Genomic DNA, 26,282 nt, shown 5'->3' with positions numbered 1-26,282 from the left:
GAGTGAAGCCACCCAGTTCAAACTGGGTTTCTGGAGGCCCTAATCAGTTCTTTCACAATATCTATTCAAAACTTTACCACCCTCCACTGCCCCTAACCATCTCAGCAGATAGCCTTATTTCTTACTCATAAGGGAGAACAGAGGCCATCAGGCAGGTACTCCTTCAACATCCTGAGAGTCTACCCTACAATCTTATTTGGTAATATATCCATCCTTGAGTGGGGAAACTGACTCCCCAGCCTAGACTAAGCCCTCCCTCTGTGTCCCAGAGGCAACCTGTTCCCACCTCTAAAATCTCATTCCATCCATCAGTTTTCTTTTCCCTTGCATTTTCAAATGTTCCCACTCTGAGGCCTCCTCCTTTAAATGTGCTCAAGTTCCTGACTTAGATAAAATCCATGTTCCATGTCCTGGGATGGAAAGCCTTATTGCAAAGAGGTCAATTCTCTTCAAACTTACAATTTTAGAGCAAATTTTTTGGAATTTGGTTTGGGAAGCTGACAAAGTGATTCTAAAGTTTATCCAGAAGAATAAATGGGAGGAAATAACCAAGAAAATATTTAAAAGCTAAAGTTTTTTTTGTTTAACAGATTCTGTCTTTTAAATTATTTTTTCCTTTAAATTACCTGCACTTTGCTTTATTTATTGAGGTTTTTAGCTGTGTTCATGAGAGCCTTTGTGAAACTTGGTGCAAGTATAACAGAGATGGGGAGAGGGCCATTCTCCTAGCCTGTCACCACTATACCACAACCCACAGGTCTGAGGGTGGCTCCTCAGAGGACTGAAGTGTTGGCAGCAGAGGCCATGGAGGTGGCTTGCAGCAGAGGCCAGGCAAGGTGCCATGTTAAGGAAGATATGAGGCAGATTTACTTGACACACTCCTCAAGGAATCTCTAAGATAACCAGAGGGACTTGGGAAGGGAACTGTCCCATTCTGTCCCATTGCTCTTTTGTTCCTTCAGCTCAGAAAATTGCATAACCCTATGCCCTTCCTCCCACAGGGTTTCTAGTTCTTTGTCTGTCTTGGCTAAAATAAAGAGCTCTTCAAAACAGAGTAGACTTTTTTTTTTTTTGGCTGCACTGCAAGGCTTATGGGATTTTAGTTCCACAACCAGGGATTGAACCCAGGACCCCAGCAGTGAGAGCACCAAGTCCTAACCACTGGACCACCAGGGAATTCACCCAAAAGAGTATTCTTAAGAAAGACCTCTGTAGGCCCTGGTGGTCTCTTACCCTTTCTTTCTCAAGGTGCTTCAGTGCCTGGGGCAGAGGATGAGGCTCTTTATCCTCTGAGGAGGAGTAAAGCCTCATCATCTTGATGGTTCCCTTTTCACCTGAAAGGTATATATCCATGCTCTATTCCTGGCATATTTTAGTTGGGGCTCTTTTGCTCCAAGTAACTGAAATCCAGTCCAACTTGCTTAAGTACAAAAAGAACTTGGGCTCTTATAACTGAAACATCCAGGGACAGATCCTGGCTTGAGCCTACCTGCATCAAGGAGCATAAACAATGTCATCAGGACTTGGTCTCGTGCTTGAGATCTTTTGGTTCTGCTTCCCTCCCAGCTGGCTCCATTCTTGGGCTGGCTTTTTCCTCACGATGATAAGAAGGCAATAAAAAATTGTGGACTTCCTCCCTTCATTTCAGCAGTCACATTGAAAAGAGTCTCTCTTTCCAACTGTTTAAACAAAAGATTCAGAGTTTAGACTCATTAACTCTATCTTTGAGTGTAATAACTCATTAACTCATCCTTGACTCCTTTCCTTCTCTCATGTGATGTGCTCAGTCTGACAGGAAATTCTGTTGGCTCTACCATCAAAACATATCCAGAACTTAATCATTTCTCATCAACTTCTTAGCTATCTCCCAGGTCTAAGACACCATCATATCTAAACTGAATTACTCTAATAATCTTATAAGAGTATCCCTACTTCTATTCTTGTCCCCTTATAATCCATTCTCGATAAGCAACTAGAGTGATCCTATAAAGTGTAGCAAACAAACAGTTCTTAACCAGCTATCTTTCCAGGACTCAGTGCAGGAGTAGAAAGAAATCCCCATCTCCCAGACTTTCCCTGAAGGAGGCTTATTTGCTGACTTTAAGAGCTGCTGCCTGAAGGTCCACCATCCAATCAGCCTGCATCTAGATAATGACTGAGATACTCCCCTTTGGGACACTGACAAATCCTGGCACATGCTCATCCACTAAGAACAAAGAAGACTGCATGGACAATCACCAAGATTCAAAGGACACCAAGAGCTAGGGCAGACTGAACAATAAGGTTCATCTCTTATACAACACTACTCCTTCAAGACTAGGAGAGGTGGGTGTTTTATCTAGTGCACAGAAACCAACACAGAGAATCACGGAAAATGAAGAAACAGAGAAATATGTTCCAAATGAAAGAACAAGATAAAACCCCAGAAACAGACCTGAATGAAACAGAGATAAGTGATTTACCTGACAAAGAGTTCAGAGTGATCCTGTAAGAATTTAAGGCTCAAAACTATCCAATGGTTTCTCCTGTCACAGTAAAAACCAAAATTCTTGCAATGTCCTATAATTCTTGTAAGATCATACCTCCTATTACCTCTGACCTTACTCCAATTCTCTTAACCTCACTTACTCTGCTTCTAGCAAACTGGCTTCCTTGCTCAAATACTCCAGATGTGAATCTGCTTCAGGGTCACTGCACTTGCTGTCCTCTCTTCCTTATTCTTTATTCACTATTGCTCCAAATAGCCAGTGTTCAATTGGTCATCTCCTTCTAGTCTTTGCTCAGACATCAACCTTCTCAGTTAGTCCCTCTTGGACCATCCAAATGCATTTTATCCTTCCTCTCCCAGCATTCCCTACCAACTTCCCTATTTTGTATTGCTCCACAGCATCCATTTATCACCTTGTAATATCCTATATTATTTATTGATTTATTTTGTTTATTATCTGCCTCCCTCAGTTGAATGTAAGCTCCATGAAGGAAAGAACTTTTGTCTTTTTTCTTCCCCCATAATGTATCCCTAGCACCTAAAAGATTACCAGGCATATGGCTGGTGCTCAATAAATATTTATCGAGTGAATAAATGAAGCAATGAATAAGACACTTGCCCAATCTTGAACCAATTACCGACGCTAGAGGACACAATGGTCTAATTGGCCAGGCCTAGATCAAATGCTGCCCCTGTGGTCAGGGGTTGGATCAGCTCTCCCTGAACCATATTACATAAGAATTAGATGTGGGTGTTTCCATAAGAAAGTCAGAGTGCTATTACTGAACCCTGAAGGGAACTAGGTGCTAAGCAAACAAAATTACAGATATCCACTCCAAAAGATGTGATTTGGGAAATACAGGGAAGTCATTTGTAAAAGACTTATTACAAAGATTTTAGCCCTATACAGTTTCCATGTTGGGCTCTGTCTGAGAGAAAGCACAGTCACTGTATGATTATATGATTCATTAATACTTCTAGTGTCAAATTACCTTCTCACCCTTTAAATTACCTACCCATGTGCGTGTGTGTGTGTGTGTGTGTGTGTGTGTGTGTGTGTGTGTGTGTGTGTATTGGGAGGAGGGTATAAGCCATCCCATCATTTCAAAACACTAATCAGACCTGACCACTACTTCAGCCTCTCAGGAGGCATGTATAAATTCCTTGAGGGTTCTTAGGCATGTATATCATTCACGTTTTTCCAAGGGAAAGTGGCCACTCCAGGGAGAGCAATGGGTACAGTTCACAAAGTCCCCCCAGAAGGTCCATACCTCAGTGTTACAAAATCTTATGGGAGGGATGAGGAAATGAAAGAGGGAAGGATCCAGAAGGAAGCAGGGCAGTACTGGAAAAGAGAATCAATGTCCTTAAGAAAGACAAGAGAGGAGAACACCAAAAGGAGGGATAGGCAGTAATGTCAATCCCTAGGTTAGGGAGGAGTTACGGACTGCATGTTTGTGTCTCCCCAAAATTCATTTGCTGAAACCCTAATCCCAATGTAGTGGGCCTTTAGGAGGTAATCAGGTCATGAAGGTAAAGTCCCCATGATGGGATTAGTGTCCTTATAAAGAAGAAACACAAGAGCTAGTGTTCATGCTCTCGCTGGTTCTCTCCTCCTCCCTCCCTCTGCCGTATGCGGACCCAGTGAGAAAAGAGCCCTCTGCAAACCAGGAAGAGGGCTCTCACCAGAATCTGATCATGCTGGCATCCTGATAGGCTTCCCAGCCTCTAGAACTGTGATAAATAAATGTTCATTTTTTAGTTCACCCCGTCTATAATATTTTGTTAAAGCAGCCTGAACTGATTAAAACAGGAGGATTAACACTGAGAATAGGGAAATTAACTTGACAGCTAGATGTCCTTGGTGACTTTGAAGAAAAAATTTCCACAGCCTGGGGCAGAAACTAGATTATGAACACATAAGAAATGAGTCCCTGATGAGGAAGTGGAGGTAAGTCACAAAATGAAAAATGAATAAATCATCCAAAAGTGACTGAGCCTGCTCTAGACAGGGCACTGCACTAGGCACCAGGGCCAGCATCAGGGTTGTATAGGGCCTTCATTCAGATGGGTCCTGGCTTGGCTTAATGCTCAGGTGTCATCATCTTGAAATTTTTAATAATTTTGAGCAAGGGTCCCTGCATTTTCATTTTGCACTAGGCCCACAAATTATGCAGTAGGTCCTGCAAAGCACTGAAGGGACCCAAAATATTTCATTCATATTCATGCACTTATTCAACAACAAATAAATGAATTGCTTACTGTGAGCCATTCAGTCTCTGGAGACATGATGAAAAAGGTAGCGAACATGACAGATGCGTGACAGAAAATCTTTTAAGAAAATGTTACTTCCAAGAATATTAAAACGTAAATACAGCTATGACATGACATTCTACCTCAGCTCCTTAGCTGTAGAGGCTATATGACCCTGGTCAATTTATTCAATTTGCTAAGCCCTAGTTTACTCATCTAAAAAAAAATGACAATAACAATAGGGCCTACTCCTAAGGTTGTTAGGGGAATTAAGTGAGATCAGGAACATAAGGTGCTTACAACAGTGCAAGGTACATGGTAAGTGTTCAATACTGTGAATGACTATGATGAATTTCCAGGACCTAACATCACCTGGCACATAGTAAGAGTTCAATAAATGACAGGTTTGATAAGTGAGGGGGTAAAAAGGAAATTTCAGATCAATCTGGATAGTTTTACATTTGCTGTATAAATGAAATAGATATGGCTATATATGCACATTTATATATACTTAAAGCTTTGATTAGGCCTAGAAGAAAATGTAAAAGGATATAAGTTATATTGACTGTGGTCAAATCTGTGTAACAGGATTTGGGGGGAGAGATTTTTGTTTTGTTTTGTGTTTAATTCATATACTCATTTAAAAACCAAGATTTTAGAAAAATAAAGCTATTAGCATATTCTGAATATAATGGCAGATAACAAAGCTTATAGTATAATTCCTCACTTCTAAGAATTACCTTCCTCTCTTCCAAAATATTTTCATTCAATTTCTCTTTTCTTTCACTCAGTTCTGACTCTGTCATATTTGCTCTTAATTTGGGGGGAAAAAATCAACTCCTTGATCTGTAAAACAGCTTCCTCATTCGTAAAATGAGGCACACAATTACAGACAGAGCTTCCCTACTGGCAGACTTTGGTGTGCTGGTGTCCTGAATGTAAGTGAGAAATTGACCCCTCCTGCAAGTGGGGCAGTTGAGAAGAGTTAAGGGCAGCCAGAGTTCTTTGGGCTACTACTCCTGGCCATGAGCAGCCTTGTTTAGGTCTCCTCAGGCACCTGAGGTGTATGCCAAAGAAGCAATTGGCACTTACAGTTCTGCTGTCTGCGTGTGGCCAAGGAGATGACTGCCACATGGGCAACTATTTGCAAAGCACCCCACTGCCCATCATAGACCAGAGATCCTGGAGCCAATACAGGAGACTCATGGGGCACAGCACACAGCCTCTGGGGTGATCTGTCAGGGGATGAGAGAGGAGCCTTGGCAGAGTGTAGTTTCTGGTGGGCTCAGCTCCAGGCAATGCCTTTAATATCTGTCTAAACATATAATGGCTATCTCTGTCTTTCTGCAGCAGTGCACTCTTTTAATGGTGCCCAGGTTGACAATGCATGCGTGTTCTGAAAGCTAGAGTTTCAATGTGGAAATCTTGATATACAAATGTACCATTGGGATTGAAATTCATTTGCATTATCATATGAAACTGCAACATTACATTTGTCAATAAAAGAAAAGGAAGAGTTGTAAGAGTTGTTATTCTTTAAATATAATTACAATTGTACATTTTGAATGGTTACATAAAATGGTTTTAAATATTTTATCACCCACTTTTGTGATCAGAGTCCCTCACTGATAATTACTATTCAGAATACGAGTTTATCATCAAAAACTCTAGATCAGATACTGAATAAAGCCATTTCAACCATAAAACCTAATATCACAACATATTCACAGGAACAAATTCAAGTTGATTATTTAAAAAATGTGAAAATTTTCCTTTGAAAGTTTTATCCAAATTCAATTTTTAATACCTTCCCTAATACACTGTATTTTAGTTTCTTTAAATAATTTAAAGAAAATGTTATAATTGTTTTACCATCATTTAGATGCCTCTAAATCTCTTCATTTATGTAACCTAGGGTGTTGTACAAAAATTAGCATTTTCTCTACATGTTTTGATATGAAAGAAGTTGAGAGGTCCTGATATAGATTATTTATAAAAGTCTGCCACCCCATTTCACCCTAGGACCCTTGTCCTCTGCTCTCTATCCCATACACTCTCTTTTTCTCTCTCACATTTCAAAAACAGCCAGGGCTACAACCATAGAAAGCAGCCAAGGTTCAAGTCTGTGTCCAACGGGGTCAAGAACTCCAACAGGGATATCTCTATGAGATACCATGTGGCCCTGGAGCTGGAGGGGAAGCTTAGGCAAAAGCATAAAAAACAGCTAATGTTTAAAAACCACAGAATCTGGGTGAACAATAAATCTGGGAAGAATACACATTTTACTGTAGGACAAAAGACCTGAATAAATGGACTGACATACTATGTTCCTGGATGGAAGTACTTAGTACCCCATCCACCATCATTTCTCCAATTACGATGAAAATTTAATACAATTCAAAGAAAGAATAACAGAAGTTATTGCTTAGGAATAACTTGGTTAGAAAACACCTAGACAAACATTCCCTAAAGTGAAGCCAAGTGATCAGTCTTCCTGATAACCCTTGCAGTGTCTCATAGGTACCTTCTTGCGAATACCATCTCCATAAGGTCTTTAACTTCACGTTTTTCTGCACACTCAGAAGTGACCAAGTTATTAATGACTATTTCACAGTAATCAAACTCACAAAGATTTCTATATTAACGAGACACTAAGGGTATATATTTTCCCAATATCTCAAGTACTATTGTTGGCTATCTGGAGTACCTGATAAGCAGAATACAAAAATAATTTGTTTGTGATAATAGAATCAGAATAACCAGAGGAGGTTTGAAGGGTTGTTTCATCCACGCTACATTAAGGCCTGGCGACTGGTTTCTGCCCCAGAACAGAGTTCCTTTTGTTCATGTTTTCCAAATCAAACACTGTTCCACTTGGGCAATGCTAGATAAACATCAACAAACTGTCATTCTTTCTGCTCATTTTTTCCCCCAAACTCCGAGCTCACCATTCCCCATTCCTTAACAATCTGCTTTTCAAACAACTTAGAATACAACGACTAAATTTCTAATCTTCCCAAGGGAGGGCCTGATCAATTCTAAAGGAGATGCTCCTATGGACTGCTACATTAAAATAAGGGCATTTCTTAGCATGGTAGGGAGACCTGTCAACTGTGGTCACTTTTATCAGCACCTTTGCTTAAATACGGATCCACAGATTACTAATTTACAGCTGTCATGGGTGTTAGAGATCACTAAATCTTATTCCCATTTTCATTAATAAAAAACAAAAAAAACCCCTAAAACTAAAGCTCAGTAAGGTCAAATGACTTAAAGTTACTTGGTAGGCCGGGAAAGAATTAGATCAACTCTTTAATTTTGTTTGTTATACTTCACAAGTGAAAGCAATTAAGTAAAAATCACTCCTGAATAGGGAGTATACCTGGTGATCTTACTTTTAGCAATCTTATAAATCATTCACCTGGTCCGCGAGAACAGTTCCTTCAGCTCTTTCAACACTAACTAAAATAGTGTAAGAAAATAGTGCCCACAGATTTCTTGAGATCAGCGAGTACCTAATTAACTGACCTCGACCAGTCTTGCCTCAGCTCATTATGGGTGAAATTTCAGTGTGTCAGCCGCGTTCTGAGGCCTTTCCAAGATGTCCATGATTCACATGTGTCAGTGTGTCGGGGATTTTCAGCGCCGGCCCTCACAGTGGGCCTCGCAGTCACGGCTACATGGCCCCGGCAATGGGAAACGTGAGAGGAAACACCGAGGTGCCAAGAGGGCTTTCTTACAACCCTAGAGTACAAGAAGGGAAATGTGGTTTTATTCAGGCGCGGGAAAGAAGTGAATTCGGTAATGGAGACCGAAAGCCACACGAGGGGGAGGGGAAAGGAGTGCGAGAAGAAAGGGAAACAGGACTTTTTCTTCGGTGACGCGCGGTCACGAGGCGTTCTCCCGACGTGGGTGCCGCCCATTGGCCGAACCCGAGCTGACGTCCTCGCAGCCGCCCGGGCGCGAACGGCGGCAAGGGCGGTGCCGCACTGGAAGTTGGCGAGGCGCGCGCGCTCCCGGGGCCTGCCACGCCCCCGTCCTCAGCCCGCCAACCCGCTCGTCCAGTCCCACTTCGCGCCCAGCTGACCACGCCCCTCCCCAACTCGCCCCTCCCCCACAAGGCCGGTGGCGCGCGGAAAGCGCGTCACGTGACGGCTGGCCCCGCCTCTTCCTCTCGGTCCCATATTGAACTCGAGTTGGAAGAGGCGAGTCCGGTCTCAAAATGGAGGTAAAACCGCCGCCCGGTCGCCCCCAGCCCGACTCCGGCCGTCGCCGCCGCCGCCGGGGGGAGGAGGTATTAGGGGGAGAGCGGGGGGTTGCTGGGCAGTGGCCGGCAAGGGGGGCCTGGCTCGGTGGGAGCGGGGAGGCCGGGTGGACCTGGTCGGCTGTCCCGCGCTCTGCGTTGAGACGGGCGATGGGAGGGGGAGGGGAGCGGGCCCCGGAGGCCTTTTCGGGGCTTCTCACCAGCCTGCCGTCTCCTTGGGCTGCACAAGTGGCCCCTCGGAGGCGCGGTGTGGCTGGGGAGACCGCGGGAGGGGAGCTGGCCCGCCGGCCGCGCGGCCGCGGATCCGAGGCCGAGCGCGGCATGGCGGGCCTCGGCGGGAGCGGTTGGGAGGAGGCGGTGGGGGAGGGGAGGGGACGAGCAGGCACATCCGGGCGAGCGAGCAGGCGGGCGGCGGCCACATTGACATTGATCCGCTGCCGCGTTACGAAATGGCGCATTGGCACGCAATGGCCGCCGCCTGGCTCCGCCGCCGGGAGAGTGAGCGTGGGATTGGAAGGAAGAGGGAGGAGGCGGCCTAGTAGAGAATGCCGCAAATGGCCTTGAAGATTGGGGCCTAGTGTTTTCAGTGGTGTTCTCCCGACGCGTTTCTAGGCCTTAACAGACCTCTACGGAGAATTTTTTGTCCCATTCTGTTCCTCGCAGTACTCGGTTGAAAATATGAATTTTTTTTTAAAATTTGCTATCTTAAAGTACGTCTTGATATAGCATTTTTGCTCAAGTACTTAGAATTAATACGTAAGTTCGCGCCATGTGAGTGAAGTACCCCATCTCCATATTTGAGTGTGGATGTAAAATAAATTGGAAGTTTTTTCGTCTTCGTTTTTCCTATTCTCTGATGGGTCGGCTTAGGTTGTAGTTTTTTGGAATTTTGTTGTAGAGGACTGCAATCAGAGTCGAATTTTTATTTGAGATAATTTTATGTGGGTTATAGTTGTTTCTTTCTGCCAGCGTTGTGTATTGTCGATTAGATGTATTTAACCGGGACTTGAAAAGATGAGACTAAGTGAACTAACGCTTTAGGCATTAATCATATAACATTGTTTCTCAGCGTGTGACAGTCTCTTCATGTTAAATGCCTTAACGTCTCTACTCTTAGAAGACACAGGAAGACCTTAGAATGTAAATGTGAGCCCCTCTATATAAGGACTTCGGATGAAAGTTTTAATGCTTATATGTATTAAGCGGCAGTTCATGTGATTTGTTAAAGAATGGTTAACTTGTAAAACAGTTCAGGCCATATCTTAATTTTTTTTTCATCTCAATTTCTGTTTTATTGTGTTCCTTTCTTGCCAGACAGTATACTTAACGTGCGTCCAAACTGCCCTTTTTGTGACTCAGTAAAATATTGGTTCTGACATTCTTGGCGTGTGGTACAAGTGCAAATAGGAAACTTGTATGTGGCGGGTTTTTTTTCATAGTTTTTGGGCGGGGGGTGGGGGATGCTGGTTTAGCCTTTTGTTGAGAAATACTTATTTTAATATCTTTATTTGCTTCAAAGTGGTGAATTTCTCTAAATTTGCCACTCATATCGTAAGTTGTACTTCACAGTTTCGTTGTTTAAAATTAAATGTTTTGGGGGTGTAGACTCAGGAGGGAAGAAATGAAAACAAATGGCACAGATGAAACTGCATTTACAACACTTTAGTTTCTTAGAAACTAGTTTCTCAGTGTCCACTTCAAAGATAATATGTCTCCAGACGCTTGTAGTTGTAGCTCAAAATTACGGGACTTTGATTTTGGATTTCTCTTGGGTTTCATTTTAGTTTTTAAGTGATGCTGGCATTTCACAGTCTGGTTATAGGTGTTATTGGTATTTTGGTCCCTTTAGTTGATGTGTGTGATCCTACTCTAATTTTTAACTAGACCAAGTGTTAATGGGAACTTGATGTTAAAGTTTATTATTTGTAGGAGGTTAAAAGGCTTGTACATGTTTTTTTGCATTTACCTACTAAATGAAATAATTAAAATCTATTGGTTTGTTTCCTCAGGGCCATGATCCAAAGGAACCAGAACAGTTGAGAAAACTGTTTATTGGTGGTCTGAGCTTTGAAACTACAGATGATAGCTTAAGAGAACATTTTGAGAAATGGGGCACACTTACAGATTGTGTGGTAAGTTATTAAAGGAACAAAAGGTTCTTAAAAGAGGCCAGAGGACCTGTGGAGGTGTGTTTCAGTGCTTTAAAATTTTTATTTTGTAGGTGATGAGAGACCCCCAAACAAAACGTTCCAGGGGCTTTGGTTTTGTGACTTACTCTTGTGTTGAAGAGGTGGATGCAGCAATGTGTGCTCGACCACACAAGGTTGATGGGCGTGTAGTGGAACCAAAGAGAGCTGTTTCTAGAGAGGTATTTCAGTAATACCATATTGTGTGACATATGAAATTGTTGTAAAATTTTGAGGGTTTTTTTTTACTTAGGTGTTTTTTATTTGTAGGATTCTGTAAAGCCTGGTGCCCATCTAACAGTGAAGAAAATTTTTGTTGGTGGTATTAAAGAAGATACAGAAGAATATAATTTGAGAGACTACTTTGAAAAGTATGGCAAGATTGAAACCATAGAAGTTATGGAAGACAGGCAGAGTGGAAAAAAGAGAGGATTTGCTTTTGTAACTTTTGATGATCATGATACAGTTGATAAAATTGTTGGTAAGTAGCAATTTATCAGAACTTGAATGAGAACAAATATGGCTTATTTGCTCTATACTAAAATTGCTAAATTGCTTATAACTTTGTATTGTGCATAATAATAGCGTAAAAAGTATATGGTTCAGTTTTTATGAAGTGATTACATCTTTGTAACCAGCATCCAGATCAAGAAATGATTGCTATTAACATCCCAGAACGCTCCCTTATCCCCACTCAGTCACTGCCTTTTTGATGATGTCCTAATAAGTTATATAGTGATTAAGGGTATCATTTATGTGCTTTTCCAAACATCAAATAACTTTTGTTTGTTTGTTTGATTAAAAAAACATTTAGTTCAGAAATACCACACTATTAATGGGCATAATTGTGAAGTGAAAAAGGCCCTTTCTAAACAAGAGATGCAATCTGCTGGATCACAAAGAGGTGAGTGGTACCATATATACATACAAAATAGTCGTTAGTGATGTTTATAAGGTTCTTAAAGATCTTTCTTGCCTGTGCTAAAGGTCGTGGAGGTGGATCTGGCAACTTTATGGGTCGTGGAGGAAACTTTGGAGGTGGAGGAGGTAACTTTGGCCGTGGTGGAAACTTTGGTGGGAGAGGTAGGATGGTTATCTTATTTCTAAGAACATGTCTACCTCAATTTTATTGGTAAATTGAGTATTTACATTTAATTCACACCCTGGTTTTTTTCAGGAGGCTATGGTGGTGGAGGTGGTGGCAGTAGAGGTAGTTATGGAGGAGGTGATGGTGGATATAATGGATTTGGAGGTGATGGTAAGTTTTTTAGTGTTTGATATTTTGACTTTGTTTCTATACTTTATTAAGAATTAAAGTGTTTACGTTTTCCTAATTTACATCTTCCATGGCTTGACCGTTAAAGTATGCTTCTGAACTAATACCATGTAAGACTAGACCTTTTTTCCCCATAAGATTTAACATTACCTAGTTTTTTTTGGCTAATAAGATTTATTGTACTAGCAGTTGAGGTGAAATTGTCTCAGAGGAGACTATTCACTATTTTCCTTGGATTTTTAAAAATTGAAACAATTATTTAATATTAAAAGATTTAAGCATTCATCTTAATTGTTAAAAGCCCAGGTTCTTGCTGTGCTATTAACCAGGTATTACCAAGCTTTACAGTGTTAAATTCATTGGCCTGTTTTCCGGGGGCTTAAAAATACAGTAAACTAGCATTCAGTAACTTGATCCTCTCTCTATATATATGTTTTTGTCTGACAACCCATTCTGTTTTTCTAGGTGGCAACTATGGCGGTGGACCTGGTTATAGTAGTAGAGGAGGCTATGGTGGTGGTGGACCAGGATATGGAAACCAAGGTGGTGGATATGGTGGTGGTGGTGGAGGATATGATGGTTACAATGAAGGAGGAAATTTTGGAGGTGCTAGACTTTCACTTGTTTTAAATGTTCAGTTTTGTTCTTATAGTTCATTACCGGTGTTTAAAAACATGTAAAAATGGCATTTGGTCAAAATTCATGCTCTGTAATAGAAAATACTCAGATGGTGGGAAGTTAAACTGAATGTTCTTATTTGCTGGCAATTTAGTAAATTGGCAAAATGTATTCAACTCTTACTTTGTGCATCTAAATGGACATTTATCAGTATTTGTTGCCTGAATTTTGCTTAACTCTAGGCACTTTTAAGCTGGACAAGTGGGAACTGTAAATTGAATATGCAGCATGTTGAAACGAATAGGGTGTCATCTGGGGTCTAGGTGACAAAAGTGCTTTGAGTCTTAGTATGTCAGGAGCGCTGCAGACTCTACGCAAGTCTGCATCATCACTCCATGATACTATAAAAGAACTTTGTTATAAATGCACTGAGTTTTGTTTTGTTGAACTGTACTGATGTATCAACAATAGAAAGTTTTCCTTAACAGTCAACTTGCTTTTTGTTGTTGATATAAGTTATACTGTATCAGGATTAGACTGAGTCAAACATAATTTTAATGGTATTTAGTGGTCTGAAGGAGAGAATGTGCTGGAGTGTAGCATCTAATATAAACAAAATATGGTAACTGCCTAAACACATAGTTTTTTGAGCCATCTTTCACTCTGTTTCTTCTTCTACCTATATCTGAGGTTTGCTAGTGGGCCTCTGTAGTGAAAAGAGTTTGGTAGTTCTGTAAAATCTCTTTTCAAAGGGTTGTGTGTGTCAGCATGCTGCCATGATTGTCAAAAGACAATGAGTAGGTCTATTAAAAAAGGAAAATTGTTGTGTAGGTCAGCCACAAATAAAACTTTTGTAATTTCAGGTAACTATGGTGGTGGTGGGAACTATAATGATTTTGGAAATTATAGTGGACAACAGCAATCAAATTATGGACCCATGAAGGGGGGCAGTTTTGGTGGAAGAAGCTCGGGCAGTCCCTATGGTGGTAAATAATTTTTTTTCCTATCAAAATTCTTAGTAGTATTTTAAATTAAAAACTCGTGTATGTTTAAAATCTTTATATGTGTATTTCCAGGTGGTTATGGATCTGGTGGTGGAAGTGGTGGATATGGTAGCAGAAGGTTCTAAAAACTCAGAAGAAAAGGGTAGGTATCTTTAAATTTTTATCATGATGATAAAGAATATGTGGAACTGTTCACTGAGTGTAATAATTTTTTTATCCTGTATTATTCAACAGGCTACAGTTCTTAGCAGGAGAGAGAGCGAGGAGTTGTCAGGAAAGCTGCAGGTTACTTTGAGACAGTCGTCCCAAATGCATTAGAGGAACTGTAAAAATCTGCCACAGGAGGAACGATGATCCATAGTCAGAAAAGTTACTGCAGCTTAAACAGGAAACCCTTCTTGTTCAGGACTGTCATAGCCACAGTTTGCAAAAAGTGCAGCTATTGATTAATGCAATGTAGTGTCAATTAGATGTACATTCCTGAGGTCTTTTATCTGTTGTAGCTTTGTCTTTTCCTTTTTCTTTTCATTACATCAGGTATATTGCCCTGTAAATTGTGGTAGTGGTACCAGGAATAAAAAATTAAGGAATTTTTAACTTTTCAATATTTGTGTAGTTCAGTTTTTCTACATTTTAGTACAGAAACTTTAACAAAATGCAGTTTTGAAGGTGTTTCCTTGTGAGTTAACAAGTAAAGAAGATCATTGTTAATTACTATTTTGTATGAATTTTGCTAAAGTTAACTGTAAAGAAACACCTGCTGACTTGCAGTTTAAGGGGAATCTATTCTCCCCATTTCCAAACCATGAAATGAATGGGCTCTGACATGTGGAGAGAATAGATATTTGTATGTTTGCAATGTGTGTTTTAGATAATAGAATTGGGTATTTAAATTAGCATATTTGTGAATTTAATAGCATTAAGATTTACCTTCAAATGAAAAATCTCAAAATTCCTATTTGGTTTTTGTGCATTTTCTTTCAAAATGTAATCACATGATTTTAGTGTATTAGCTTTGCTGAGAGTCCTAGCTGTGTTTAGAACATCTCCATTCTGCATTCACCTTGGTCACATGTGCACTGCTGCCATAGTTTTATTTGGGTGTAAAGAATGTCTACTGCCCTCTGTTTAAATTCTGGAAAGGGGTAGTGAATGTTTTCCCTTTCCTCTTACCTTAAGAAACATTCTTAAAATCTTCAAAATACAGGACCACTAAGCCTGCTGTATCTGAGCAAATTAGTGGCTACTTTTTTTTCCCTTTTTAAAGCACAAGAGGCCCATAAATCTTCAGTTATTTTCCTTGGTTTAATATATATTTTTTTGATACATGCTCTCAGAGCAAGAGAATAAAAATCATGTATTGTTGAACACTTAACTGGCTGGCATGCTTTCCTGTTTGTACCCTCTGCATTTTACTGGATGAAACCAAGGATAGTATAGATTATAATCATCCCAAAATGATTACTGCAGTAGAAGTGTAGCACAGTTGCTTAGTACAAACAAGCTTTTCACTTCCCCAAGGCCTGAATTCAAATTTGGATAGTCAGAGTTTGTACTCACTTAAAATCCCAAAGAACACACTGTTATTCCATGTGTATGCTTGAACCTTAAATCGTGTTGGTATGAGTTTACAATTTGTTTGGAAGACCCTTGTTGAGTTTTAGATAATAAGGTCAAAATATACATAAACCAATGTCTACTGTTTTGCGCCAGCTAGTGCTTAAAATTTCATTCGAGCCCTAAGTATGTGCCCTGCTGTTGTCATTTCTTTGGCAGATGAACGTTGGATTTGAGATTCTTATTTTTGTTTTGAGAAGTACTAAGCAAAACAAGCAATAAAAGGGGGGATGGGGCGTGCTAGTGTTTGAATATGCTCTCGTTGCTCTAATTCTGTGCCTCTGTGCATTACTATTTGGATGCATGCAATGCCAGCATGGAAATCGGTCTTCACAGACACTGCAGTTCCCAGAAAACACTCACAAACCAATAAATGTAACAGACAACATTCCATTTGTTAATGGACATATGTGAATAAGCAGTGTAGAAAATAGGCCAATTATTAGAAAATGGTTAAGACTTTAACAACTTCAAGTGTGGTTATATAAATGGACACTGTCAATGTTCATAACTTAAACCTGGGTACCTGGTCAAAATAATGCTTGGGAAACATTTTATTAAAATTAAGCTAAATTGTCTCAAGTTCTTTTATTCATATAATAAAGGTTGAAGGAATGGGGGAGATTAACATTTCCTGTTTCTGTTTGTGAAATTGTTTGACACAACCTTGACAGTATCCTTTAATGGCATATGGGGTTAATTGTACTGTTAACAAACTTTCTGTGTTCTGGAACTAGTTTTAACAGTGAAAATATTGTCAGTAAGTTGATTGTTTGCAACCTATAAGCAGGTGAAATCTGTGTATGTGACCTGTTTATAAGTTGTATTAGCTTAGTTCTTGTGAACAGTGTGGAAAAGTTAAGCCATGAGGAGAGCGATTTAACCAGCTTTAAAGGACCTAAGATGTGCTTTTTAAGCACGGTGTGGATCAAAGGAGACTCACTAAGACAGGACTTCAGCAGCCTTTTGAGTATGGACAAGTCAGCATAAATAAAGAATGACGAGGCAGCAGCAAGAGCTTCAACTACAGAGAAGTGAAAGCATAAGATACTATGGTGATAGTGAGCAACTTTCCAAAGGCTAGTTAAATCTGCTTATTACAACTGAAATATCGAAGAAAGTCTAGCAGGAAGGAGCTCTTCGCCTTTTGGAACACCAATGAGAGATAGTTGGCCACAGTCACTAGGTCTAGCATTTAGACCTGCAAGGAAGGGCAATAAGCATTAGGTAAGGCTTGAATTTGAATTTTTTCACTAATTAAAGAGTAATTTTTTGTAAAGCAAGGTAAGAGTAATTTTTTTGATTTGCAGGTTGAATGAGAACCCTACTTGCCTAAATGAGGAATGTCTTTCCTACCATCTTAAATACGAAGGTTTCTGGCTGGGTAAGGTTTGTAGCTCACAGTAAAGCCTGATGACACCATTTGTTTCCCTATAAATTTATATTACGTATTTTAAAACTACTAGACACGTTGGCAGAATTGTTCAGCTGAAAACTTATCTTGGAACTACATCCAACACATTTTAAACAGTTTTAAAAATTTCCCTGCCATAACCATGAGTATTACATCTTGAGTCAGATATATATGATTCATTGTTGGTGTCTTTAGGATAAAGTTGATTTTTGACAAGAGAAAGAGCGACCAGATTTTTTTTTTTAAAGAATTTTTGTAATAAGCATGATTTGTAACAGAAGCATTTTGCTTCCAGTCCTCATTCTAGGAGAAAAAAAATCTTGGAATGAACTTTAAAAACTGTCAGATTATACAAATACAAAAATGGTCTTCATTCAAGTGGCCTCATACATAAATAAGTTCTTTTGTGTATGACTTCAGGGAATTATTTGGACTACTAGAATTAACTTTTGGTTCTTTTTTTAGTTTGTGTGTGTGTGTGTGTGTTTAACCTGTTAATCAGAAGCAGTGGGGGCCTAATTATGCTAAAGCTCCTTTTTTAAAAGACAACCTTTCCCAAAGAATAGTTAAAATACTGCTCGATTACTACACAAATCAGATGCTGGTTGTTCATAAGGGCTATTATTGCTGCCCAAAAAGGGCTTGTTAAAATTTGAGATTTGATGTTAATTCACTTAAAAAAAAAAAAAAACACTTTGGGGGGGGAACAGATGGTTAAAATAAAACTAGTTTCTAAATTACAAGTTAAGTTCTGATATAAACAGGAGCAGTTAGTTTGCCACAGATTTTATTTTCAGAAAATGACTGGTTGGGGGTCTCTGTATCTAAATCAGGACTGAATTTCTACACATCACTATAGAATGGCATGTTGAATAAGGTAAAGAGACTTTTAATGATAAATTTTCTTTACAACATGGTTTTAAATGAAGCAGACTTCCTAAGATAGGAAACATTTTTAAAGGTGTTCTTTTCCAGTCTGTCTCATTTCTTTATGAAATAAAGTGACTATTTAAATGCAGTTCCTCTGTCATTTCTGAAAAATATGATGCTTCTGATTCATAACACCAGTAAATGAAGGAAGCTATACGAGGGAGAAATGGTCAAGGCAAACCTTAACTCATTTTGTCAAAGCAACTCATAGGTTACAGCTTCCCACACTACATTTCTTCCAAAAAAGAAAACTCATTTTACACTCATCCTAAAGAAAATTTGGTAACAAAGACCATTTGTTAAGGAACTGAACAGTTGAAATACACTTGGTTTTAAGAGTTGTAATCTGTAAGTCATAATTTGAAACATTTCTAATTAATGCCAGTATCTCTTGGAATTCCAGTAATTGATGTCACAAAGTAGTGAGTAAGCATGCTAATGTGCAGGGGTAATGTAAGGAGTGTTAGCCTATATAAATACTCAAGATTACTTTTAAATCTCAATGTTTTATTCTGATTTATAAGGCTTAAGAGGTGGTCTGTAATGGATTCAAATGTTTCCTTTGTAGTATAATGAAATGTTTACAGAAAGATAACTTTTTCATTAAAATATTTTTAGAAATGTGTGTGTTGTTTTGTCACTTCACAATGTTCATGTGACTTAAATGCTGTATAGGTGGACATTACATACCTTTGCTAGTAAATGAAAAATAGAAAACTTGGAATGAGCCTTCACATTATCAGTTAAAGGATGTAGGTTTTATTTGGTGGAAAACAGATCACGTGAGAAGTAGGTGTGGAAAAAAATCTTAAACAGCATATATTGCCACTTACAGATTTAAGGACAAGAATACATGAGATACTTCGGTGGAGTCAATGAACTTTCTTTGGAGAAAAATTGTAGTCAAAGACGTATAAAGTAACTTGGGGAAAAAGGTGAAAAGGAGGGTTCCAAATGTTGGAAAGTAGTTTGTTTTTTTAATACTTGGTTTCTTAATCGTGAGAAGGGCAATTGAGCATTATGTAGTGTGAAGGTGGGTTGGAGAAAATAAAATTAAACTACAGCTATGCAATTTAACCTGAGTGGTAATGTGTCAAAGTTTGACAAATTTAGGCAATTCCCTGGCAGTCCAATGGTTAGGACTCTGGCACTTCCATTGTAGGGAGTCTGGATTAAATCCCTAGTTGGGGAGCTAAGATCCTGCAAGCCACAGGGCACAGCCAAAAATGTCTGACAAAGTTGTGAGGTATGGTTGTGGGTTATTTTTGTTTTTTAAGCTCTTTATTGGAATATAATTGCTTTACAATCTTGTACCAGCTTTTCAGGTACACCAAAGTGAATCAGCTGTGTTTATACATATATCCCCCATATCCACTCTCTCCAGTGCTTTCTTCCCACCCTCCCTCTCCTTGCTCTCTAAGGCATCAGCCATCATCAAGGTGATCTCCCTTTGTTATACAGCAACTTTCCATTAGCTATATGTCTGTGCTACTCTCACTTCTTCCCAGCTTCTCCTTCACTTCACCGCCCCCCCCCCGCCCCCTGCCCCAACCCCGTGTCCTCCAGTGCATTCTTTGCATCTGCATCCTTTTTGCCCTGTCACTGGGTTCATCAGTACCATTTTTTTAGATTTCGTATATAAGTTAGCATATGGTATTTGTTTTTTCTCTTTCTGGCTTCACTCTGTATGACAGTGTGAGGTATGGTTCTGATGTGATTTTTTTTTTTAAGTTATTTTTGTACCACACTTATTTGGGTTCTTAGCCTGGATAGCTGTTGACATGTGAAATGCTTTGTGAATTGAAGCCATGTGAGGATCTTTAGCGGTTACCAGGATTTTGACACATTTTTCTTGTATTCAACACTGGTTTCATAGGATATGCAGCGGTTTTGTATTCTGCAGCTGTAAGTACCTTATGATTCCAATTTAATGCTTGAGTCGTAAAATAATTACATCTATTCTCAGAATGAAGATACATTAAGTGAAACGGCAAAATGTTCAGGCAACAAGATAAATTGGAATCTCCCTTGTACTCATTACAGACTGCAGTTAAAACGTTTTTTTGAAGATTAGTGTTTTGCAAAAGTGGCATCCTGTTAATACATTAGGTTAACTGAACTTGAAACCAAATAAAAAGTACCAAGGGTTGGGGGAAGAGTAAGATAGTAGGTAAAATAATGCCATGTTTACTTACTGCATTTTCAGTCAGGTAATAGCAACGGTGGATTAAACTGCACTCACCTGGTAGAAGGAGAGTGGGCATGGTACTGAAAGCTAGCTAGGAAATGTTGATATTACCTGCACTGGTTTACTTATAACGTTTAGTGGTAATGTGGATAGTGTTATGTACAAAGATGTGGACAGCTTAATGAGAAGTGGTTATGTTTCACTACATGCATGTATGTAGCCATTACAATTAATAGTTAAGGATTTAACACAAAGGTGAAAGAATCATATCAGATATTAAGTATATCTGAAAATTAGAATACGTGTCATCGTAAATTTTAAAAAATATATCGTATTAGTCCATTCTGCCAACAGAAATGTTGACTAAACTGCATCAAAAGAACTCTGAAAGATTATTTGGGTTTAATCTCAGTTGTCTTCTACTCTTAACACCCTTATTCAATAGGTATTGGAAATGCAATCAGGATTTTGTTTCTGAGATACTGGGTTTTGCCTATCAGGAAAAATTTTAAGTTCAGAACTAAGAATTTAAACAGTTTTGTGATCTTGAACAAGTTGGGGTTTGTTTTTTTATGCCATGCTCCCCTAGGAAGTTTGGTGATGCTAGCAGACCTCTTAGAATGTTTTTATATGCATTAAATATGTTACTTTGAAAATAGTTACCAAAATTGGGTTTGATTCACTAATACTTGCTCTAAGTATCAGACAAGGCTAGTGGTGGGTCCAACTTCTAACTTTGAAGTTGTGATGGATAAGTGGTATTTTGAGATACTTGGCAACAGTAATCTGATATTACCTGCCCTCGGTAAGTGTGAAGGTTAAATGTGATAATGTGTTTAAAGAGCTTAAGCTGGTCTTGGTCCATGGTCCCTAAAGATTGTGTTTTTGGTAGTAATCATGAGTACTGTTTTAAGACTATGCTGAAGCCATACCTAAATTTTAAAGTGTGACCTCTAACGGCAGGTTTTTTCCTCCACGTAGGATTAAAGTTCTTATGGTCTTGAAATAAATTTTTTCCAGTTCTCAAGAAGTGTTAAAAAGCTGGAATTTGCCTGATAAATATCTTTAAGAATGAGAATATTTTGTACGTGTTCTGAGACTTAAAAACAGAAGAATGGGTATGGAAGTATTACAAGGTACTTACTTTTGAGCAGCCACTCCACAGGTTTCAGAACTCTTGGCAAGAATTTTATATAACATGCAGTATCATGCAGTTAAGATTTCTAATAGAATGATGTGCCTCAATATAAAAGGCATGGGTACACATTTTAAAATTAGGAACTGAGTCCAAGTAAGGTTTAACAATTGGATAGCCAGGTTTAATCTGAGGAGTCAGATAAATGTATATTTCAAATCTTGATCAAGAGATGAAAATCTACTTTTAGTCATAGGTTATGATTTGTTAGGTTTTAAAATTTTAGTTCTGTGTTATGCAGTGTGTATAGTACTTCAAAGTAATTTTTAGGTACTGGAAGGCTGTGGTCAGTTATCTTGAACTATACAAAGTATTTTAAAATTGACTAACTCAAAGAGTGCATGAGTGAAGGCATCTGCTTTCATGCTAGTAGAAATCTGGTCTGCCCAAAGCATTCTTCACCTTTGGGGGTAGGTAGTTAGTAGTAGTAGGTGCCAGTTGATTCCAGATGCTCCAGATGGGGGCTACTCATAACAGATTGTTGCCTTCACCCCCACCCATAATTTTGTTTAAGGGCCCTTTATTCAAAATGAGACTTTTGTCTTCTGAGGTTGGTAAAGTGTCTTTTCCAGGGATCTCATTAACACCACTAGGGGAGGGAATTCTTGACCACACATGACGGACCACAGCAGAATCTCCACATTTGAATGCCTTGAGTAGTCCTTGAAGTTGTTTTCAACTCTGAACTTGCCAGTCAGCTGAGTAATTCTTATTACTAAGCGAGTTTCTTTCACTTGGAACCAGAAGGCATGCTAATATAAGGTTAAAGAAAAAGAAAATCTCATTTATAGAGTGCTTACTATTAGCTAGGCTCAGTACTTTGTGGAGTAGTTCACTGCATGCTTATTCCTGCTTTACAGATGAGGAAGCAGCCTGAGAGTGCTTATGCCTCACTAGAGGTCATTCTTGGAAAATGGTAACAGCCCAGGGAATCTGGCTTTAGGGCCTGTGGACCTCTACACTGTATTGCTCCTAATGGATGGATAGGACTCACTGTATGTAGTGCTTATTTCAAACATGCTTAACTCTCCGATGACTTCCATTTCCCCACTTCAAAACGAAACCAAGTATGACATGAATGAGATATTTGACTATATAATCAACCCTGTGAATGGTTTCTTGGGTCACCTGCAGATTCGCAGATTTTGAAGGGCCTTGATTTTGCACCTGCTATTTACACGTTCAATCACTGGTTATGTCCCAAAGTGAACTGATTTTCCCACCTAAACTTTCTAGGCAGTCTTAACCATCTTTGGGTGACTCAGTTCTGTCAGCTATTCAAGTCCTTGGTCTGTCTTCACCTTGCATCCATTCTGTCGGAAAAGCCTTTTATTTCTTCCTTTGAAACATGCAGAATCCAGTGCCTTCTACTGATATCACCCTAAACCAAGACACCATACCCCATGTGACTATTTCAGAGCCTCCCCATTGGTCTGCTGCCACCTTTACCCTTCAGACTACTGCTGACACACAAGGCAAAGGAAACTCAGATGTTACTCCTACTTGACACTTCCAGTAGTTCTACACTAGGTAAAAGCCAAGATTATGAAGCCTTAACAAGAATCTGCCATGTCCTCCTCTACATCTCCTCCTCCATGTTCATCCATATAGTTGTTTTCGCAGGCCTCAGAACCTTTAAACTTCCTGTGCCTGTAATATATTCTGTTAATAGGATGGTTCTCCCACATCTTTAAATGTATGGCATATATCTATCGATATGAGTAAGAACCGAATGCTTTCATGATAAGGTATATATACAGCTTTTTTTTCTAAGTTGATATATACTTATTGCTGAAGAGAATATCTTTTTAATATAGTCTATTTCCCTATATCTCTAGTACCAATTTAGTGTAATGCTTTCCATATTATTGTGATGAAAGATTGTGAATGAACTTGAAAGAAAAGTAATGGTCATAATATTCCTTTATTAGTACCAGCTTTTCAACTATTCTTTTGCCAGAACTAAACAATTTAATATAAAAAAAATGCCATTTTTTTTGTTCATACAGTATTTATTTAAAAAAGTATACATAGTGGTTAGTTTTGCAACAATTTGCTTTTAGCCAGATGTTGTATCATATAAATCTATGAACGTAACAAATGAGATAAGAACAGTATAAATAAGGAGTTTTTGTAGTATTTACATGTATATAGAAACTAGCCCAAATGGTGTTCTAAGAAATTAAGTTTGCAGTTAAAGTGAAACTACTGATTCAGCATACTGATAACTTATTTTAATGCTTTTTTAAAGTTTTCTATTTTCTACACTAATTTTAACTATAATTTTGCATAGAATTACTTATAAAGTGTATTTCTGCATTTCACATCACAGTAGGAGCTTTTAGTACAACAGTACACAAAAATTACTAGCTCAGAAAAGGTCAGATCTGCCCAAATCTAGTTTTTCTTAATATCTGGCTTCTTACTTTTGGGAACAAGGAATACGTTGCCATCTCTCGTTTGCTGCAAGGAGTATTCACTCGGAGAGTAAGGCTTTCCATCTTCATCTCGTAGCATGCTGAAGACTTCAAGATACAAGGTGCTGAGTTGTTTTTTCAGTAGATGAAGGCTTTTGTCATTTTCTCCTTTTTCTTTGAGCAATTTTTCTTTTTCATCTTTTAAATGATCTAAATCTTGCTCCAGTTCTACTATATTTTCCAGTTTTCTTTTTCTGCAATTCTGAGCAGCCACTTTATTCTTACCCCTCCTACGTATATCTCTAATTAATGCAAGTTGAGCCTCGTTGAATTGCTCCTTAGACATCATTTCATTGAAGTCATCAACTGGGAGGTTAATGATTTTTTCTACAGGGAATGGGATATGGAGAGCTTTTGCCCGTAGCTCGTCTCTTGTGAGATGAGCCTCCAAGCGGCTTGAATGTTTATCTTTTGTGAATGGGGTTTTTCGATGACCAGGACTTACAGGCACTTCTTTCTTTGGTGTGTTTTCACACTGGGCATCATGCATTGGAGCACTGTTCTGAGATGATGACAAGGGTTGGACTGTATCCCCAGAAGGCCTTACTGGCTGTGTTTTAGGACCCTTCTGTTTGACACTTCCAGGGGCACCATCTATCTCTTCCATTTCAGAATCACTGAAGCCAAGCAGTGTGTCTCCATAGATAGAAGATTCCACTGAGTGTTCTGGTGATGCCATGCTGGGACTTGTGTTCAGTGAAATGCCAGAGTCAGAATCATTGAATTCTGTTGTGCTTTCAGGGTGGTTTTGGTTGAAGGCTTTACAAAGTGATAGATCAGAGAGGTCAATGGGCCCGTTTAGAAGTTCAGAGAGTGACTGGCTTAAAGTAGCAGAGGAGGACATGCTGTTGCTGCTACTGGGCTCTGCTATGAAAGCAGAGTAAAATTCATCACCAAAATCTGTATTTACTGTGGCATCTGAATTTAATGAGTTCACTGTCAACTGGCTGGATTCTTCTGTGGAGAGGATGCTGCTGAAGGAATCCTCAAAAGCACTGAGAAAATGTGGACTGCAGTCACCTACTTCTTTTTCCAGTGAGGGAACTGATGAATAGAAATAATTGTTGTCAATTTCTGTCAGTTTTGTTTCTGGACTTGGAACCGTGTTAGTTTCAGCCAGTTTGTCATTTTGAATATTCAGACACTGTGGAGAAGAAATGTATACTATGTAAGTCAAGGTTAAGCTGTTTTCAATAGCTGATAATCCACATCGGGTGGCGGTCTCTTCCCGCCCCCATTTTCACCAAGCTCTTCTGGAATTCAGAGGTAATTCCCATTTCCAACAGGCATTTATGCCTAAGCATATGCATTATCTTCAGAGTTCCCAGAGAGACTTCAGGATAGTTCCCTGATCTACCCTCGAGACATCCAGTCCATTTAACTAACAAAAGTTCAGTGAAGCACGCACGAGCAGCTCTCATGACTAATTTAAAAGCACCCTCCAATCCTTCCTATAAGTAGGTGGCACATAAATAACTGGGATGACTAATTTAAAGGGACTGAATATAAAATAGCATCTTTGGTATTTATAATATTAGATTTTAGTTACCTGTAATTCTGGAATGGATAATAGCTCCTCCCAAACTTGCTCCATATCCTGCTGCATATCATCTAAATCAGCAGTGGCTAACTGAAGGACAACAGTTTCAGGTGACTGAGCCTGACTGGGAGCAATGAAGACTGGGCTCTCGATGTGGCTGGGAATATCAGGAACAAGTGATTGAAACGTAGCCGAAGAAACCTAAAATTGAGAAGGCATCTGTCTCCATGATTCTGCCACCAACAGTGGATGGGTACGCTCCAAGGCCATCACAACATCTTAAACTGGAATTGGCTGCAGTTCTGTATTTCTCTACTTATAATGGTGACTTATGACTCCCATTTCTATATAATGAAACATTCTGTCCTGCCCAGCTGACTCCAAATTTACTCCTTATTTACTACCTTAATTGCTTTATCCTATGCATTTGAAGGTAAAGTTCAAAATGGGTAAGAACAATCTTTAGAATTTAATTTGTATCTATGTAATACCTAATATAGTGCTTCAGACAATAAATTTATTAAAATTGTTAACCGAACAAGTCTTGGTTTACTACCCAGCTTGCTTTTTACTCACAAAAACCTATTTCTAAGTACCTATAACAAAAGAGTTACTTGTTTCCATGGTTATGGTGACCCATGCTTCTGGCTATGCAGGAGTAAACGCTTTAGGGTTTGTATTATGTGGGGGAAGAGGGGTGTCTTTTTTTTTTTTTTTAAGATTGTAAAGTTACTTATAGGCTAAGGTTTCCTTGATAAAATTTGCTCCTAAAATAGTTTTTCATTTTTTTTTTAAATGGAGATACATCAAAAGGACCAATATAGGATATGTT

At 39.1% G+C, this 26,282-nt stretch overlaps 2 protein-coding genes and 1 long non-coding RNA gene across 12 annotated transcripts in view; 1 reads left to right on the top strand and 2 right to left on the bottom strand.

Moving 5' to 3' along the window:
- The window catches only part of LOC130858230 (uncharacterized), a 162,219-nt gene extending 152,878 nt beyond the window's left edge, over positions 1-9,341 (bottom strand). Inside the window, exons 1-3 of the long non-coding RNA XR_009055022.1 lie at positions 9,206-9,341; positions 8,270-8,485; positions 1,490-1,679 (exon numbers count right to left, since the gene is read on the bottom strand). This is a non-coding gene — a long non-coding RNA (uncharacterized LOC130858230). The remainder of the gene's footprint in view (positions 1-1,489; positions 1,680-8,269; positions 8,486-9,205) is intronic.
- HNRNPA3 (heterogeneous nuclear ribonucleoprotein A3) lies at positions 8,912-25,690 on the top strand. Of its 6 annotated transcripts, XM_057744346.1 has the most exons (12): positions 8,913-9,035; positions 11,015-11,137; positions 11,227-11,373; positions 11,462-11,672; positions 12,006-12,095; positions 12,179-12,274; positions 12,369-12,449; positions 12,933-13,001; positions 13,044-13,073; positions 13,949-14,071; positions 14,162-14,231; positions 14,324-16,283. In XM_057744346.1, the coding sequence occupies exons 1-11, from the start codon at positions 8,964-8,966 to the stop codon at positions 14,212-14,214; spliced, it is 1,095 nt and encodes a 364-aa protein (XP_057600329.1). In that variant the 5' UTR covers positions 8,913-8,963; the 3' UTR covers positions 14,215-14,231; positions 14,324-16,283. The 6 variants fall into 6 exon arrangements, with proteins under 6 accessions (XP_057600328.1, XP_057600327.1, XP_057600329.1 ...); XM_057744345.1 differs by lacking the exon at positions 14,324-16,283 and adding an exon at positions 25,555-25,690 and having other exon boundaries at positions 8,912-9,035; positions 12,933-13,073; XM_057744344.1 differs by lacking the exon at positions 14,324-16,283 and adding an exon at positions 17,017-18,138 and having other exon boundaries at positions 8,912-9,035; positions 12,933-13,073.
- The window catches only part of NFE2L2 (NFE2 like bZIP transcription factor 2), a 31,787-nt gene continuing 28,848 nt past the window's right edge, over positions 23,344-26,282 (bottom strand). For 4 of the 5 annotated variants that reach the window (XM_057744338.1, XM_057744339.1, XM_057744340.1 and 1 more), the window contains exons 4-5: positions 25,460-25,651; positions 23,344-25,054 (exon numbers count right to left, since the gene is read on the bottom strand). In XM_057744338.1, the coding sequence (XP_057600321.1) occupies positions 23,831-25,054; positions 25,460-25,651 (1,416 nt within the window). In that variant the 3' untranslated portion in view covers positions 23,344-23,830. The remainder of the gene's footprint in view (positions 25,055-25,459; positions 25,652-26,282) is intronic. The other variant, XM_057744342.1, reaches the window with a different exon arrangement.

The sequence above is a fragment of the Hippopotamus amphibius genome, chromosome 8, assembly GCF_030028045.1.
Source record: "Hippopotamus amphibius kiboko isolate mHipAmp2 chromosome 8, mHipAmp2.hap2, whole genome shotgun sequence".
Taxonomy (NCBI): Eukaryota; Metazoa; Chordata; class Mammalia; order Artiodactyla; family Hippopotamidae; genus Hippopotamus; species Hippopotamus amphibius.
This window is presented reverse-complemented; position numbering and strand designations above follow the sequence as displayed.